The sequence below is a fragment of the Myotis davidii genome, unplaced genomic scaffold (assembly GCF_000327345.1).
Source record: "Myotis davidii unplaced genomic scaffold, ASM32734v1 scaffold1477, whole genome shotgun sequence".
NCBI lineage: Eukaryota > Metazoa > Chordata > Mammalia > Chiroptera > Vespertilionidae > Myotis > Myotis davidii.
Window position 1 is genome coordinate 528,298 of NW_006288182.1, and position 11,706 is coordinate 540,003.

Below are 11,706 nucleotides of genomic sequence, written 5' to 3' on the forward strand. Positions count from 1 at the left end.
TATTGTGTTGTTTCTCTTCAAACACCCCAAGTCCTTCAGCGGTGAACTATTTCTCTTAGTTTTTATTCCTGTCAGCAGCTAGCACAGAGCTAATCAATACGGATTGATGCATCGTGCACAATTCCTTTAGAACACGCAGGCTTTTACTTCTGTCTCTTGCCTTATCGCATTCCACAGGCTCGACGACAGCCAACGCTTTCAGAGTGCGCGCCAGGCGCCAGGCATGGTCCTCAGCGCTTCGTGCGTACTGACTCACTGTCTCCTCACGACAGCCCCGGAGGAAGGGATGGAATTAGAACTCATATTCTAAAAAAGCTAGTTTGATCAAACACAATGCCCACATAACTGAACCCAACAACTAAAATATCTATGAAGGATCAGCTGTGTCCTACGTGCGGGTAAGGATGCTTCCTAGCCTGGAACGGGAGGAACACAGAGACCCCGGCAGCGGGGACAGGCACGTACACACACGACAAAGGCCAAGGGAGCCCAGCTCCTGTGCCCAGAACAAGCCTCTCCCAAATGCTGGGAAACAAGAGGCCCTCGAAGTCGCATCCTCATTCGTCAGGTCCAGGCTTAGGCCTCGGGGGGAACCACAATCCCGGGGCACGTCTGTGAGCGGCCAGACAGAAGCCCTGGGCCCCTCTCCCTTGCTCCCCAAGTAGGTCCTTGTCACTGATGCTTCTTCCCCGCACCCCAGGAGTCTGGGGAAGCTGGACGGGCAGGACAGCCCAGCTCCTCCTCATCGGCAAGAACTCAACATGCTCCTCACTGGCATCAACGTGGGTTTTGGTCAACATCCGAAACACACGTATCTTCTAGTCCAGTGATGGTGAACCTTTTGAGCTCGGCGTGTCAGCATTTTGAAAAACCCTAAGTTAACTCTGGTGCCGTATCACATATAGAAAATTTTTGATATTTGCAACCATAGTAAAACAAACATTTATATTTTGATGTTTATTTTATATATTTAAATGCCATTTAACAAAGAAAAATCAACCAAAAAAATGAGTTCGCGTGTCACCTCTGACATGCGTGTGATAGGTTTGCCATCACTGTTCTAGGGAATGCTCTACAAATACCAGAGAACTACAGTCTGCAGCGGACCTGGAGCCAGTGTATCAGTGACCCCAGCGCCCCCCTCCGCTGACTGCCCCCACCTGCCCCAGACAGCGAAGTCCATGGGCGCGGTCCTCACAGGCCCGGGACTGCTCTTACTCTGGAAGGCAAGACACAAACCAACCCCTCAGCGCTCGCTCACACACTACAGCTTCAGCCACCACCTGGGTGCTAACTACATCCCAACCCCTAACCCAGCTTCCAGTTTCTCAGCCCCTTCAAACTCAGTTCATCCAAACAGAACTCATCGCCCCGCCTCAAACCTGTGTTCTCAGGGACCACCGCCCAGATGGAGACCTGGGTTGTCCTCATCCCCACATTCCCTCCTCCTCGGAGGCCCTCCAACCCATTCACTCTTTCAGTCTAGACTCTTGTGATTTCTTGCCTGGCTCAAGACACCTTCCTTACAGGTTCCCGCACCAACCCTTCCTCTCCAGCCCAGGCCGGAAGAGTGTTGTAGAAGCAGAAGGTCATTACTTGCTTTCAAGCCCTCAGCAGCTCACTAGTACCTATGCAATCAAGTCCCACGCCCAGCCTTGGCTCACTGGGCCCTGCGAGATCTGGCCCCTGTCTGCCTCTCAAGCGGCCTTTTGTTTATCCCACACACGCCCAGAGCAAGAACGGTCCAAATAAGCCCCACCCCCTCACAGGCACCAATCTCAGGCTCCAGAACTAGCACCACCTCCCACAGGAAGGCCTCCACGGTGCCTTGACCTCAATCTGCGTGACAAACCATCTGTGCCTGCCTCTACGGACGAGGACATGCCTGCGTGAACCACAAAGCATCAGCATTGGTCTCCTTCGATGCCTTCTCCACTGGCCTGTGAGCGCACTTCTGCATCCCCAGCCCCCCGCGGGGTGGCTGGCACATAGGCAGTGCTTGCCAGATGAAAGACAGAGCCCCAGGAGCCCACGCCTGGGCCGCAACCCTCTGCCCGCCCGACCCCCAGGAGGAATTACCGACACAGTCGCAGGTGGGGAACTCGGCCTGGGCTCTCTTGGCAGGTGTGTCCAGCAGACTCTTGGTAGGTGTGTCCAGGTACTTCAGCGGCGACTCCAGGAAACCACTGAGGGTGGGTGTGAGTGGGTTCTCGGCCTTGGTGGGTGTGGCCTCCTGGCCCCCCTCCTCTGAATGGAAGCAGGTGGTTGAGAGCACGGTCACAGCTCCTGAAGACTCGATCTTGATTTGCTTGGGGGAGCGGGTAGCCAAAGGGCTCTCGGGGGCTGCGAGACACATGGGCTGGTTCTCGGGGTCCTGAACGGGCACATTCGGGGGGCCAGGAAGCCCAAAGCTATCCCCAAATTCAGCTTCAAATTGCCGGATGAGCTCTTCCAGCTTGTCATCGGCGGTGGGGAGAGGGCCGGCAGAGCCTGTCTGCAGGGTTGCCATGGGGCTGGGGGACCTCATTTCCTGAGTAGGGGGCAGCAGGCTGTCCCCGGAGGGACTAGGTGCAAATAGCGCAAGAGAAGGTTCTGGGGGCAGGGGGACAGCAGGGCCCTGCGAGGCAGGGGCGGGGGCAGGTGGATGTGCCTGCGCATCCTCGGTGGCCGGGGGCCTCAGCCCTTCCAGGACAATCTGCCGCAGAGGCGGGAAGAGGGGCTGCGCTTCCCGGGGCCTGGACTTCTTGATCTGAATGGGCTTCCGGACACTGGGCTTACTCCCGGGAGTGGCTTTCTCCGTTCCCAGGGCCCCTCCGGCGGGTGTCAGGGGCTTCTTCTTCTTCTCTTTGGGCGGCCTGTCCGCAGGCCGGGGGACCGGTGAGCTGGACGGTGCCCACCAGCCGGGAGCAGGCGGCTCCGAGGCAGCGGGGAAGGAGGCGTTCTGGGCCTGGTCCAGGAAGAGGCTGCGCTTATGGTGGAGGTGCTGCTGCAGGGCGGCCTGGGCCTTCTGGTGGGCGCTCGGCTCCGGGGATGGTGTGGGGGCCTCCCTTTGGAGAACGGGGGATGGGGCTGGCGAGGAGGAGGGAGCCTCAACCTTGACTTTGGGCTTGGTGGGCAGGGCCTCGGGCCGTTTGAATACTGACTGGATATAATCACTGGCACTGCCCAACAGCTGCTCCAGCTCAGCCATGGGGTCGGGGCTGGGGCGAGGCACGGGCCAAGAGCTCCGGGGAGTTGCTGGTGGGGTGTCGGTGCCCCAGGCTTCGGGAAACTCCGTTCTGGGAGTTGCTGGGGGGAAGGCAGGGCTCTCAGGAACAAAGGGTGGGGGCTCTTCGGGGGGGACCGCAGGCCACGAGGGGGCCCGGAGGTAGGACTGGGGAGATCTGAAAGGGGCGGCAGGAGGGGACAAAGCCTCAGGAAGCGGGCAAGAGGCCTGGGAGGCGGAGTGAGAAGGCTGAGGGAGGGCGGAGGAGAGCTGTGTGAGGGCTTCGATGGCGATGGCGGTCTGCAGGCTGATGTTTTTTTCCTTGGCGATACTCAGGGCGTTCTGGGACAGAGGCAGGCCCTCTGGGGGAGGCATCTGGGGGACCTCAGGGCCAAGGAGTGGCCTGGTGCTGGGTGCTGGGAGGCTGGCCTCACTAGGGGGCAGAGGCCCTGGGAGGCGGGGCCGGTCCTCCCCTCCCTCCACGACCACAGACTTGATCTTCCCCTCCAGCCACTCGAGGTAGTCGGGGCATTCCGGGCCGTCGCAGTTGCAGTTGGGTGGTTTCATGCCATGCCGCGCGAGGGCCAGGGCCGTCTGCAGCGTGTCCAGGTCTTCGCTGCCGGCAGAGCAGCTCTCGGGCCCTGACCGGGGTCCCCTGCTGTTGTTGTTCCCAGCCTCGCGATTCATCTCACGGTTGAAGGTTTCGTAGAGCCGGGTGCTAAGGGCCCCGTAAGAGGACACGGCTTCGGCCACAGCCGAAAAGGCCACCAGGTCGTGGGCATCTTCCAGGCGAGCAGTGTGAGCTGGGCCTGGGGTAGCGTCCCAGTCGGGCTTCTGGTCTACTCGCCAAGGACCTCCAGCCCCCAGCAGGCTGGGTCCAGCGGGTTCTCTAGCACCATTGACCGGCGCCCCTGAGGCGCTTAGCTGCCTGGAGTCCCCATGGTACACTGGCCCTGAGTCCATCTGACCTGGAGCAGGTCCATCAACTGGGCTGAGCTCTGAGCCTGTCTGGAGAGAGAGAGAGAGGAAGAAAAGGGAAAAAGATGAGTCATAATATTGGAACAGCTTACTCTGCTTCTCACCACTCAGATGCACACCTGAACCTTGCTTTTCTGGCAAACTCTCTGCCCCCGACATACCCTGAACTTCGGCCCATGGCCCCCCCCGTCTCCTTTCCCCGCCAGCTGCACCCGTGAAGAGAGAAGGCAGATCTTTAAGGGCTCCTGGCACGGAATTCTGAATGTTGCTCAGACGTTTTGGAGCCTCAGACCCATCACACTGACAAGGCTGCCCTGACACTAAGCGTTTATTAAGGACACACAGAAAGGCCTGTAGCTCCCAATGCCCCAGGTGACGCCAGGACCATGTTGGTTTTATATTTTTGTCAGAAAGAAGGCTCCCCGAGCACACCAGGGGACAATGTTCTATAAGAGTAAAACATGCGTGACCTATTTGACTAGACGAACACACTTAGCCAGGACAGGGGGTCAGCCAGAGCTTCTCAGTGGGAAGGAAACCACAGCTCTTCCCTTTACCCATCATTGTGCTTCCTTAAGCCCAGTGCCAGGCCCGAGGGAACCACTGACGACCTGACCTGGCAGTGTTCTGCCCCGTGCTGAGCCAGTCCTGTGGATGACAAGCCTGTTACTGCTTGGAGGAAGATCCAGGCCCCACCCCAGGCCCAGGAAGTTGATGTCCACCAAAGCACACGGCAGGGGGGAGGGGGCAAGTCCAGGGGCCCAGCCCAGCAAGTGAAAAGCTAACACAGAGATGCAGAATTGAGGTTGCAAGGTTCATCCCTCCAGAGAGGAAAGCTCTTCCTTATAGTAGAATGATCTGGGCCCTGCGAGATCTGGTATATAGTAGAATGCCAACTATATAGCCTAAGCGACCCGGGCCCGGCTATATAGGAACAGGGAACAGACACTCAACGCACAAGATTAGGCTCCCTCCTGTCTGGATCAGGCCTCCAGGGATGGGGCCAAAACCAGCTCTCCGACATCCCCGGGGGGTCCTGGATTGTGAGAGGGTGCAGGCCAGGCTGAGGGACCCCACCGGGGCACGAATCTGTGCATGCTGCAACTAGCAGGTGAAAGCTTGATGAGGCACAGGATGTATACATGGTCTCAAAACACTGTCCTGAAAAGTTACTTCATTATAACAGTGACTTTAAGAAATTCTAAATTCCAGTTTCCTGGCCAGCGGAGCCCCCTGACACTCCTCGCACTTGCTGGTGATCCTGGAGGAAACTTGCCATCGGGGGAAGGTGGCAACCGGTGGGAAAAAGACAAGTGTTGAGTCAGAACAGCCCCAGGTAAGGTTCCCGAGGAAGAAGTCTGAGAGACGCCACCTTTACCAAGTTATCGTCACAAATATCGGGCACGTGCCTTTTGATATGCTATACGGAGAAGGATATAACACCAGTCGCACAGAACTCCAGCTAAAACCTATCACCCAAACCTAATCACGAGGAAACGCCAGGTTAACCCAAACAGAGGGCATGCCAGAAAGCACCTGGACTGTCCTCTTCAAAAACTGCAAAGACAGACACATCTCTCCCGGCTTCCATGAGACTACGGAGACAGGACGGCAATGTGAATGCTCATGGGTTAGACCTCGGACTGGGGGGAAATGGCCATAAGGTACGTCACTGGGACGATGGATGGAATTAGAATTTGGATACGAAGAAGACCATACTGTGTCCAGCTGAGTCTTCCTGACTGGGATCATCACACCCTGGTCCTTGTCCTTAGGACACACACACACACTGACGTGCTTAGGAGTAAAGTTTCACCGTATCTCCAGCTTAATCTCCAATGGGTCACAAAAGAATACAGTCACCAGCCACTTCATGACGGGGATATGCTCTGAGAAAAGTGTCAGTAGGTGATGCTGTCATTGTGCAAACATTATCGTGTGCACCTGCACAAACCTAGATGGTGTCGCCTACTACGCACCCAGGCCATATGGTATACCTCCCGCATTCGCCTATGGGGCCCATCGTTAGCCGAAATGCCATGCAGTGCATGACCGTATATCCATATGTAAAAATAGATATGCACAGAGATGATAAAGCCAGTAAGGCAAAATGTAAAAAAATGTGGGTCTGTGGGAGTCCCCGATACTCTTCTTGCTCCTTTTTTAAAGTCTTAAAGTTCTATCAAAATACATAGTTGCGTGGTGATGGTGGCTGTGGGCAGGGAGGCGGGAGAGCGCTGGAGGGGGAGGGTGGGGCCAGTGTAGGCCCTTTCAGCTTCCCAGCTCAGACAGGCCCCCCCCAAGGCTTGTACCCCTCCCCAGTTTCTGCCTCAATCGCCACTCCCCCGGGGTTCAGCAACCATGTTCTGGGGGATGCGCCTCGCTAGCTGCCCTCTGTCTGAACCTCTCAGCTGACCTCCATGAACTCCAACCCCTGAAACGGGAGGCAGCTCGTCTACAATGGAACTGAATCCCCTCCCCACCTCCAGCAGCTCCTGCTCCAACCCTCCTATTTCTGCCAGTGTCCCTGCACTCACCAATGTCCCCAACCCAAACACCATCCAGGCTCTTCCAACACACCGGGCACCAGACCCAACAACTCTGCACACGGATGCCTCTCTGTCCCTTCTCTCCCTTTCTGTTCCTGCTCTCCTCATTTGGGCCTTGGTGTGTACGCACATTTTTATTTTATTTATTTATTTTTTGTATGCATATTTTTAAATTTTCCAACCTGACAGTGGCTCCTTTAAGCAACTCTACATAACCCAAATCCCCCCCCCGACACACAGAATCTTTTCTCCTACAATCTATCGTTGATCATATCTTACCCTCCCTCAACACCCGCAGCCACCAATTTCGCAACTCTTCCCTACTCAGCCCTCACATTTTAAGACTACCATTTGCATGCACCCAGTGCTTAGCGTGTGCGACGGGTTTTATTTTCCAAAGATGGCCACTACAACCCTCTATCCCACATGCATCCCTCCGCTTGAATCCAGGTGGACTTGTGACAATGTGGAAGCGACACTACATGGCCTTTAAAGCTGGACTACACAAGGCCGGACAGCTTCTGCCTGGTCTCTTGGGACTCTTACTCTTGGAGCCCAGCCACCGGGCTGTGAGGAAACCCAGGCCGCACGGAAAGGCCGCATGTAGGTGCCCGGCTGACAATCCCAGCTGGGGTCCCAGCCAACAGCCGGCACCACCTGTCAAACGTGTGAGCAAAGATGCCCTGGGAGGGTTCCAGTCCAGCCTGTGCGTTGCCACTAGCTCTGGAGGCTTCCCAGCTGATGCCTTAAACATCAAGGAACAGAGACCAGCTACCCCCGCTGTCTCCGTTCTGATTCCGGATCTACAGGCTCTGAGAGCATAACACAATGACTGCTGTTTCTTTGCCACAACGTCTTGGAGTGGCTTCTTACCGAACAATAGACCAGATCGATTATTTTAGGAACATTAACAAGTTTATAAGGTGACAGGCAAGAAAAAGCCCTACACACACACACACACACACCCACACACACACACACACCCCTAGGGCATATCAGTCACGTGCTCCAAGCAGCTTGGGATATGGTAGTCCCGCCCTTCTCTCCAACACCTGTCAACTCCCCAGTTCCTACCCCACGTGAGGCCCAGCCTCTAATCCAACTATTCAAGCTGAGCTCATAATTTCCCGCAGGGTCCATGACAACCAGCTCCATCCAACCTCCTCCCCTCGAATTCCAGGCCTCAGGGGCTAGAAGCGTGCCGCCCTGCCCAGACGCCCCCACCTTATATCAGTGCAGTAGAAACAGTCTATACAAGGGTCATGGTGGGGGGAGGGGCACAGGGGGAGGAGTGTCACTTCTCTCTGGGAGGGTGAACGTGTGTTGACAAAGGTTTCACCTCGAAGTAACCTTCAGGATGAGGCTCAGAAGATGGGCAGGGGCTCTGGAGGAGGGGGAGGAGGAGGAATTCCGGATGGGGGACCTGGCATTGCAAAGGCCCTGAATCCTCCCTCAGGCCTGGCAGCCTGGGGAAGGGCAAGCTGCTGGGCATATGGGGAGCACACAGTGTGGGGACAGCAGGTGTGTGGCCCACAGCGTGAATACAATAGGGCGATTTCCATTTCAGGAGGGGCACTCAAGTGTCCCAGCAGAGCAAGGACTGCAGAGGTGAAGGTTGGGGGCCTGAAGGCCATGGGGGAGACTAACGCCACTCTCCAGGTCAGTGATAATAAGGGTCTGGATGAAGGCAAGAGCAGAGAGCCAGGGGTGAAGCGTAGTCTGCAGACAAATGAGTCAATGTAGAGGGTGAGATAGGGAACAGAATCAACCCCTGCTGACAAAGTCCCCCTTGAGGAGTCCTGCCCACCACAGGGTCTGAGCCCGAGCCTGTGGCCAGCACCCCTCCCGTCGGGGACCCCTTCCTAGGGGGCATGACCAGCTACACTGGGAGCACCTGAGGGCGGAGGCTTCCATCACGCCTTCAGACCCTCGCGGAGGGCTCCTGTGTGTTCAGAATGAACCGCGGCTTCTTCCCCCCCGACCCCGGCTGGTACAGCCTCTTCACCACCCCACTCGGAGAGGACGGTCACAGAGCCTGGGCGGAGTGAGCGGCCTCCTCTGTGATGGCCCGTGTCCCTGTGCACGCACAGAGGCCTGACACGGCCAATGCCATCAGGAACGCCTTTGCCACATGGGACTCAGGAACCTGACAACTGATCTTGGGGCAGCCCGCCCCCCACTCCGCAGAGAGGCCGACCAAGGTGTCAGCTCTGGCCCAGTCTTACACAACCCTGCCCTGCCCTCCCCGAGCCCTGCACTCCAGCCTTCCCAGGTCTCTTCCTGTCCGCAGGATCCCCGAAGGGCTCTGGCCCATTCGGGCTTGGTCTTGTCCAGGATGAGGGTGCACTTCCCTCACCTGGGGACAGAAGGGGTTTGTAACTGGAAGACGAGCGGAGTAAGAGCTCTCTTCAGACCCAAGAGACCCGACCCACAACCTATTCGAGAAGAGTTGACATGTACACACAGCATCACCAACCCCAGCCCCAGGTTTCCCCGGGGGTCCAGGAACCTCTGTTGGAATCTGTCCCTGCACCCTGCCTGGTCAGGACTCCCAAGGCCCCACCTGCTCTACAGCCAGCTCCTTCCTTATGCTCCTCAATTCCCACAGCTGGCCCCCAGACGTCCATAGGCACTCAACGGCCTGCCCTCCCCACCGAGGGACTCCCAAGACCCTCGGATGCCAGTCAAGGCTGGAGAAGTGTGGAACGCCACTCCCTAGACACCTCTTTTGGTCCGTAACACCAGGAGAGCTACAGAAACACCACCCGGTTTTCCAAGTCTTTCCCGACTCTAAGGAGCAGCACATCAAAGCTAGATCAGCACTCCCCTATGAAAGAGAAAGGGGAGGGATGTGCGAAGTAAAGACTGCTATCCTGAGATCAAAGTCCGGACGGACCATCCCTTCCTAGGGCTGCCAGGAAAGGGGAAGTTCGCAGAGCGCAGAGTCCCCAGGGCTGCTCTGCTGGCCCCCAGCAGTTAGGCACCACTGTAGGAGGAACAGGTGCTAGAAGGTGTTTTCATCCATGATGAACAAGTCTGCAGTCAGCCTGCCAGTGGCCAGGAAGCAGGCCGGTCTGGGCACATCCCCTACAGGGGACGCTCCAAGAGTGAATTCTCAGGGGACCAAGATCGAGGTGGCTGCTCCCCACCCAGCTGCCCAATGAACCCCACCCAGTGCTTTCCTGGCCCCCAGCACCACGGCTCAGCTCTTCCATCCCACCAGCCACTAGACCAGGAGCTGGGGTTCCCCCCTCCCCGCCCCATCCTAGAGGCTCAGCGCTACCTCCATGCAATCCCCATTCTTACTTCCCCTCCCCCAGATGGACAGCCCCACTCCTCTAACAGCACATGGCCTGTATTCATGGCATAGTCTGGAGGATCTGGGGTTTATTGATGAAAAAGCTGAGAGAGGAAAGAGGCTTGTAGGGGAACCCCTAAGAGGATGTGCACACTGGCCTGTGTTGTGCAAGCGAGAGTGTGTGTACACTGCCAGCCGGTTCTGTGTCTGCACTCTCCACACCCACACTCTCTCTGCAGATAGCAGACCTCGGAGGGTCATGTCTAACTTCTCCAGACTGTCATGTGCGGGCAGAGAGTATTCTTGTGTGAGGTGAGGGGAGGTACTACTAGTTCCTGTGGTTACTATGTACATATCAGTAAGACATTTTCCTTCTACAAAATGGACAAACAGAGCAGATCTCACACAACAGCTAGGGTGATGCTCAGGAAAAGGCTGGACCGAGGCCAAACTCCCTGAGGCCAGCACAGCAGTCAGAAGCATAGGACTGTGACTGTTCATGCTTCTGACCCAACAGTAATTAATATGGTTTCAGGGAAGACAGGAAAAGTGGAGGGGGGGCTAGGAAAAGTCTCCACATAACCCTGATAAATCACTTTTGTCACGTGTTGAATTATTATGCTAATCACTGCACACTCATTTGTCTCCTCCAATCACCACAAACTCCTACAAGGTAGAGACTTATCTCTATTGATGAGGACACAACACAGAGAGGTTAAGTAACCTTCCCAAGATCACACAGGAATCCAGAAGAGCACAGCCATTTTTAACCACTAAGTACCACTCTTAATCTCACTTCAGGAAATGTAAACAAAACATATATAAGAAACAGAAGAAATAAAAAACTTACATGTGCCAAAGATTTTCCCAGAAGGATTAATAGTAAAGAATTACAGGTAGCCTAAGCACCCTATGATAGGGGAATAGTTTTTAAATATTTCATTATAGTTCATGAAAAGAGAATGGGAAATAAATATCTGAAAAGAATACTCGCTTCATTAGTAATCAGAGAAATATAAAATAAAGCCACTGTGAGATTCTATTTTATATCCAGTATACAGAATTTAAGAGTAAGAATGTTTAGTTCAAATCTTGCCCCCGCTGCTTACTAGCTCTGTGACTTTGGGCAAGTTACCCTCTCTGTGCCTCATCGCTTCATCAGTAAATTTTTGGTTAACAGTTAACCTTTCTGTGCTATATTTCCTCATCTGAAAATTGGGGATTAATAATAGTACCTAGCCACACAGGGTTGTCATGAAGATTAAACAAATCAATATCTGAAGAACACTAACAACACTTACCAGCTACATAGTAAGCACCATAAAAGGGCATTTCAGTTTACCACCAAGTGCTGGTGGTGTTTAGCAGAAACTTTTTCTAATACACCACGGGCAGAGGGCGTAACAGAGCAACCATTCTGGAAAGGTCTGTAGTGTTACCTTCTAATGTTGAACATTCATGTATCCCATGGTTCCACAATTCCACTCCTAGAGAAACTGCACACATGCATCAGGAGATGTGTGCACAATGCTCACAGCAGCATGATGCATGACAACCACATTGTAGACATATTTGAAGTGTCCACCAACCACAGGATGGACAATGAAATATTTTACAGCAGTGCGAAATGAATGAACCACAGAAATATGAATGAACCTCAGAAACTACACTCAACT

The 11,706-nt window shown here is 54.9% G+C and overlaps 1 protein-coding gene across 1 annotated transcript in view; it reads right to left on the bottom strand.

Annotated features, from left to right (window-relative positions):
- The window catches only part of TET3 (tet methylcytosine dioxygenase 3), an 84,567-nt gene that overhangs the window by 32,469 nt on the left and 40,392 nt on the right, over positions 1–11,706 (bottom strand). Inside the window, exon 4 of the mRNA XM_006760025.2 lies at positions 2,080–4,213. Within this exon, the coding sequence (XP_006760088.1) occupies positions 2,080–4,213 (2,134 nt within the window). The remainder of the gene's footprint in view (positions 1–2,079; positions 4,214–11,706) is intronic.